Source organism: Camellia sinensis, chromosome 11 (genome assembly GCF_055761805.1).
Source record: "Camellia sinensis isolate YWXY chromosome 11, ASM5576180v1, whole genome shotgun sequence".
Classification (NCBI taxonomy): Eukaryota; Viridiplantae; Streptophyta; class Magnoliopsida; order Ericales; family Theaceae; genus Camellia; species Camellia sinensis.
In genome coordinates, this window is record NC_138971.1 from 134,486,614 (window position 1) to 134,493,892 (window position 7,279).

General features: G+C 39.1%; 1 protein-coding gene across 1 annotated transcript; it reads left to right on the plus strand.

Moving 5' to 3' along the window:
• The first annotated feature begins 5,347 nt into the window (after positions 1–5,347).
• On the plus strand, positions 5,348–7,279 carry LOC145802643 (uncharacterized). The gene has a single exon (XM_082895401.1). It carries the CDS (start codon positions 5,348–5,350, stop codon positions 7,277–7,279), a length of 1,932 nt encoding a protein of 643 aa, XP_082751527.1.

Consider the following 7,279-nt stretch of genomic DNA (forward strand, 5'->3'; position numbering starts at 1 on the left):
GACTATAAGCATTGGTAGCACAAGGTTTGGAAGTCCGTACGTGCTAGGAGACTCTAAGCATTAGTAGCACAAGTCCTTAGTGTCCGGGGACTATAATGCAACGACACCATTGAATTGAGATATCTCCCTTGTCTTGTCTTGTCTTGCCTTGTTTGCCACTGACGGTTTACCGCGTGGGTTTGGTTGCCGAGATGTCATCACTTGTATTATAATGATGTTAGTAAGCATCCTTTGAAACTTGACAGATTTGGAAGATGGACTTGGTTCATCCCTTGACTTGTACCAACTATGTTATGTATTGTTTGATAAAGATCTTGAATACCAGTCATGCAAACCCCTTTATTTCTTATACCATTCACTGAGTATCCAAGCTCACCCTCTCTATATATATGTAGGCGATGAGCAGGAAGGCGGTGACGCCTAGGTGTGACTTGCAAGCTTGTTTTGGGTTTTTTTGGTTATGTCGGCCTAACTTGTATTCATGTCGGCAGTCTTGAAAATTATGCTTCTCGGCTTATAATGCTTGTAATTTACACATGTCGGTTGGAGAAGCCTTTTAATCAAGATGTAATATGTATTTTGTACTTTATTGTATTTGTATCCAAGTTGTAATATTATGTAAAGTTGTATGCCATTCCATGTAACTTACGCACTGCTCTTATGGACCACTTGTATTTTAAGATTATTGCTTCCGCACTTGTGAGCCCTATATATAATTATACTCTGTTTGTGTGTGAGTCTTGAAAGATGGCCTTCGGTAATCTCGGATTACTGGCCATCACGGCACTAAACTACTAGGGGCGGTTTGGGGTCATGACAGCAATTATCCACTGAGACCATTTGTTGTTGTTCTGGTGAATAGATACTCAATTTAAGAAACAACAGATTAGAAAGAAACATATAGCAGCTTGATACACCCACCAAATCCTAAATACCATATTTTATACTTTTTATTGATATTATTTCCCGTACAGATGTGATACATCAAGTTTCTATTATAGAATATAGATTTATACACACATATATATATATATATATATAGATTTCTACCAAAGAAAGGGCATACAAATTGACAAACCAAAACAATGAGAACACATATATATGTACATATATATATAGAAAAGAAGATACCTGATGTGAAATGGATGGAGAATAGGGCTTCCAGTGGTGCCGCATCTGTGAAGCAAAACGAACAGAGAAGAGGGCTTCCGGTGATGCGATTCGAACGGAGAGAGAGGGCTTCCAGTGGTGTGATTCGAACGGAGAAAGGGGGCTTCCGGTAGTGCTCGTATGCATGTGAGAGGGCAAGGAAGAAATCAGTGAGAGGGTTTCACGAGTTCAGACCAGAGAGAGAGACGAGACTGGGTGAGAGTGAGAGAAAGAGCCCGAGAGAGGAGTGATTTGGGTAGACTGATTTGGGAAGACAAAACGACGTCATTTTGTCCCCTTAAATTATAGGTGACGAATTTATATTTGTCTTTGAAATTTTTTTACAATGGTGATGAAATTTTTCGTCTCTAATATAGGGCCCAAATTTTCTATCAAAATTTCCAAGGGCGGGAATTTGTTTTGCGACGAAAAATAAAATTTAGAGACGAAAAAAAATTCGGTCACCTATTATTTTATTTATTTTAAACATTTGGTGATGAAATTTTGTTTTCGTCTCTAAAAATAGTATAATTGGAGACGAAATCTTATTTTCATCACTAAAACATGTATATTTGGAGACAAAAAATTTTTTCGTCATGTGTTTTCGTCACCATAGACCTTTTTTGTTGTAGTGTAAAAACCGTGCAAAATTCGAAGATATCGTGGTCACGATGCATTTTATGAGGTGAAACAAAAAGCACACATAAGCAAGTACAACCACAACTGCAACTACGCGCCAAGCTGACAGAAGCATTGACAAGATCATTCATCAAGTAGAATGATTTTGAGCTTCCTCTCCAATTGAAACTACCTTCCTCATTGCAGAAACTAGAACTTGAGTGTTTTCCCGAGATAATTACACCCAATTGGTTATAGTCTGGAAATCTGAAGAATTTGAACAAAACAAATCTACATTTTTTTTTTTGATCGGCAAAACGAAAGACTTTATTGATGATAAAACCATACAAAGTATGAAGGAAACATCAATAAAGAAGAGCTTGGAGCTAAACAAAGCTCCAACCTCCAAGTTGGTGAGAAACCAACAAAGAAAACAAAAGAAAGCAATAGAGCAGAACAAAAGACCAGAACAAAACAACCCAAAAAACCAGATCAGCAAACCCCAACAGTGCAGATCAGCAAACTCCAGCAAACTAGATCAGCAAACCCCATTAGTAGTAACACAATATCAGCAACAATGAGAGGCTCCACCAGAGCAAAGAGACTCCAAAAAACCCCATTAGTATAGCTGCATTAGCAATAGATTTCAACAGACCCCATCACAAGTTAAACCCCAACAGATCATGATACACTAGACCAAAACAACAATAACGGACCAGAGAGGTAGCACAACAACATATCAAGAGAGGCTCCAACCAAACCCCATCAGTGCAGCAGCATTAGCAGTTCACAGGTTATGCCATCAATGTAGTAATAGCAGCAGCAGCATTAGCAATGGATTTCAACAGACCCCATCACAAGTTAAACCCCAACAGATCATGATGCACTAGACCAAAACAACAATAACAGACCAGAGAGGCGACACAACAACATACCAAGAGAGGCTACAACCAAACCCCATCAGTGCAGCAGCAGCCAACCCCGTCAGTGTAGCAGTTCACAGGTTATACCCTATCAGTGCATGATGCAGAATTTCACACTTTGCAAATTTAACACTAAATCATTACTGAATAACAAAAAGAAGGACTATACACTCTGAACCACAATGCAATCCGTGTTTTAATAAGTTTACACAACTTTTCCAAGTCCGCCTGTGAGTCGTTAAAAATTATTTCATTCCTCTGCTTCCATAAAGACCAAAGTACTACTAGTGGGATTTTCTTCCAGAGTACCTTCAGTCTTTTATTGTATCTATAACCAGTCCACCACTGAAAAAGTCCAGTTAGTGATCCCGGCTACACCCAAGATACACCCCACCAGCCAATGATATTGGACCAAACTCGCCAGCTAAACGGACAGCACAGCAGCACATGAGTGACAGTTTCTATTTCATTCCTGCAGAATTTACAATTAGCATCAAAATTAGCACTGAGTGCTCCACTCCTTTGCAAATAACTAGTAGTCTTGATCCTCCCTTTCCATGCTAAGCAACCAAAAAATTGCACTTTCGGTGGGGCAGCATTCTTCCAGATGAGATCCCCCAAATTTGCAAGCAGAGTAGGAGATAGCTCACTCCACTTATAGACAGAATCAACAGTGAAGGCTCCAGACTTATCTGCAGCCCAAAACAACCCATCTAACACACCATTCCTGAGAACTGGAGCAGTTTGCAGCAGCTCCTTCATCCTCCTCAACTATTCAAGTTCCCATTGAAACAAAACTCTTATGAAAACCAAATCTCACTCCTCATTTCCATTACTCCTACTCTTAACCACAGCCACTGATTCACCTTTATGAATAGACACAGAGAATAATCGAGGAAATAAAATTTTTAAATAGTCGCTGCCAAGCCACAGATCCAACTAAAATTTTGTGAGCCTCTCATCCCCAATAATGATCTTTGAGTTGGCCTTAAAAAATTCCAGCAATTCAAGGCATTTAATAGCTACCCCCAAAATATCCCTCCACACCATAGATAACCTGGAATTTGCATCTTAGACTGGCCACCAAGACCCACCAAACTGTGGGTACTTGCTAAGGATTACTTGTTTCCAAAGAGCACCAGATTCACTCCCAGATCTCCACCACTATTTGAGAAGAAGACATTCATTCATGGTTCTCACTTTTCTGATGCCCAGACCCTCATTACTTTTGCTTTGGGTGATGTCTTCCCATTTTACCATGTGAATTTTCCTTCTAAGTTCATCACCCCTCCCCCCTCTCCCTCCCCCCCCAATAGAAATCTAGACTGGATCCTATCAATCTCCTTGGCTACCCCTGCAGGCATTCTAAACAAAGATAGGTAAAAAACTGGTAACGAAGATAGCACAGACTTGATCATTGTCAACCGACTAGTGAAAGAAAGGAGCCTTCTCTTCCAAGAAACTAGTTTTGATTTGAATTTATCAAGGACAGCTTGCCAAGTCCTTCTTCTCCTTGGATTAGCACCCAATGGCATCCCTAGATACATCAAAGGTAACCTATGATGCAAGCAATTCAGGATGGAAGCAAAATCTTTGGTGAGCTCTACATTAGCAGAGGACATCATTTCCCAATTAGATTTACTTAGAAAAAGTAGAATGCCTCGGTCTCACTTACTTCCCATGTGATGAGAATGGTATTTGGATAGACAAAACAAACACATAAAAATCAAGAAATGACATCCTGAATTTACAATTTTATAATTTCAGTATATAACAAATTTATATCTTGGGAGTTATATAGTAGTAATTTCCTTCTCTCATGAAAGACTAGTGAAACTTCCTCCACATTGTTAAAGGGTTAGGCTTCTTCGTGGAATCCATTATCGTTCTATTTCAATGATCTTAATTGTTTATTTTGTAAAATTTTTAATATATATTATTCATGTACAAAAATTAAGTTGAATCGATAATCGTAATATTTTTATTTTATCACTTTTATTTTTGAAAAAGTAAACAAGTACGTTTTTTTAAATGGACTATTTATTATTTTAAAACAAACATGATAAAATAAAAATGTTACAATTATCAGATCGACTTAAATATTTTTTATGAATAATATATATAAAAAAACTTACAAAATAAATAATTTAAACCATTAAAATAAAATTTATAATAAACTCTATAAATTAGAACAAAACTCGTAATAAACTCTACGGATTATCTAAAGTTATCTCAAATTTATATTTAAACATGATATAAAAACTTATCGAGAGAACGCGGTTTCGACCGACCCTTGTCCCGACCAGTGGGCCATATTTCTTCCCCGCGTCTCATCAATTATTGTCTTGGTAGATTTCCAACATCTTTAGGCTACCCCCTTCTTTATCTCTTCTGGACCTTTTCTCGGTCTCACTGGGCGTCTCTCTCTCTCTCTCCCTCGCGCGCACGCGCGCACACACACACACACACACTTCGTCTCTCTCTTGTGGTGTCACAACGTTTCTTCTCTCTCATTTGCCTCTCTCATGATCCATCTCTCTTTGAAACCCTGACCATCAAAGAAAAAATGTGTTCACACTCTCTCTAGCCAAGACTTTTTTTTTTTTTTATCAGATCTCTAGCCAAGACTTCAACACGACCTTTTGGTAGTGAAAGCCATGGGCTGCAGTATCTCCCTAGCAAATCCACTTGACAACCACCACCACAAAGCTGCTGCTACTACTACCACCATCACCACCACCACCGCAAACAATGACGACTACCAAGTTGGAGACCCTGCACTCACTAACATGATTGGTCGAGATCTTACTTTCATGAAAGAGGCCATGGTAGAGGTTCAGAAGTATGTAGATCATATGAATGTGCAAATCAACCAGGCCTGCGAGAAATTTGAGGAGCTCAAAACAAGAGAAGAAGGGAGTGATACACAAGAACTTGGCGAATTGAAAAAGGCCGTAAAGAAGTTGAAATCCCAGATTCCCTTAAAGCTTATTAAAGTCCAATACGATGATTATTGCAAACCACGTCGGAATCCATGGTTTGATGGATCCATTAACAGTAGCACCAGCGACTACCAAGTCGATGAAAACAAGGCCGGTGATTTGCACAGCTTGTACAAGGACCCAAAGTTTGATCACACCACTGCATTTCAACATGTCGATGTATCTTTCCATCGCCTCCCCGTGAAACTACAATATTGTTTGGAATTTTTCTTGATGTTTCCAGAAATGGTTACTATAAAGAAAAGGCTTATGATTTACTGGTGGATTGGAGAGGGACTTGTACCCATAGTCTCAATCGACCAAAAGACAGAAGAAGAAATTGCGGTGAGGAAGACAGCAGAGGATTTTGGCAACGAGTTCTTGGATGAGCTTACTGCAAAGGGTTTCATTGAGCCTATCTACAAAAATTCTGGCTTGGTTGTGGATAGCTACAGGATGCGCCCTTTCATTCATTCGACTTTAAAGAAGTTTTACTTTAGACCAGTGTGGACTATGGATTCGGATACTCGATTTGTTTCTGAATATGCTCGGTATGAGCATCCATGCTTCCTCAATGTTGGTGAGGCTATTATTAATGACAGGTTTGAATGGTTTTCGGAGTTCACCCATTTCAAAATTGTTTACTTGGGAAGGTGGCAGAACTCAGTCACGCATCACATTGAAGTCGCAGACATCAAAATTCTCAATGCATTGAAGAATATGCAGTTTCTTAGCCTTCGAGGAATTTCTTTGATTACAGAGCTTTCCCAATTCATTTCAGAAATGACTAATCTCAAGATCCTAGATCTTCGATCCTATCACAATCTTGAGGTGGTTCCAGATTGGATTGGTTTACTTAAGAATTTGACACACTTGGACATATCCAAGTGTTACTTTTTAGATCACATGCCTAAGGGACTTGGTTCACTATCAGAACTCCAAGTACTTAAGGGATTTATAATTGGAGATTCCGATGACAAACACTCATGTACTATCGATGATTTGACAAAATTGTCAAAGTTGAGAAAATTGAGCCTACACACCAATATGAAAGAATTCCCAACAAGTAGGCAGCTCCGTCATTTACAAAGATTAAAAACTTTGCAGAAGTTAAAAATATCTTGGCTAGGATGCATTTTACAAGGCAAAAGAGACGACACATCTAAGCAGGCACAACCACAACCACAGCCACAACCACGTGCCAATCTAACAAGAGCACTGACAGGATCGTTCACTGAGCAGCATGATTTGGAACTTCCTATCCATATGGAACTTCCTTCCCCATTGCAAAAACTAGAGCTTGAGTGTTTCCCTGAAATGGTTACACCCAGTTGGTTGTTGTCTGGCAATCTGAAGAACTTGAAGAAACTCCACATTAGAGGAGGACTATTGTGTCATCTAGACCAAATAGCAACTTCCACAATTGAGATGTTGCAATTGAAGTACTTGAGTGACTTCCAGATGCCTTGGATGGACCTTAGGAGATTATTTCCCAATTTGATCTACTTCAAGAAAGTAGAATGTCCCGCTCTCATTTCTTTCCCGTGTGATGAGAATGGTGTTTGGATGAACAGAGCAAACACACAAAATCAAGAAATGGCATTGTGA

What these genes read in the sequence shown, in the direction of transcription:
- LOC145802643 (XM_082895401.1), top strand. Translation starts at nt 5,348, where the DNA reads ATGGGCTGCAGTATCTCCCTAGCAAATCCACTTGACAACCACCACCAC.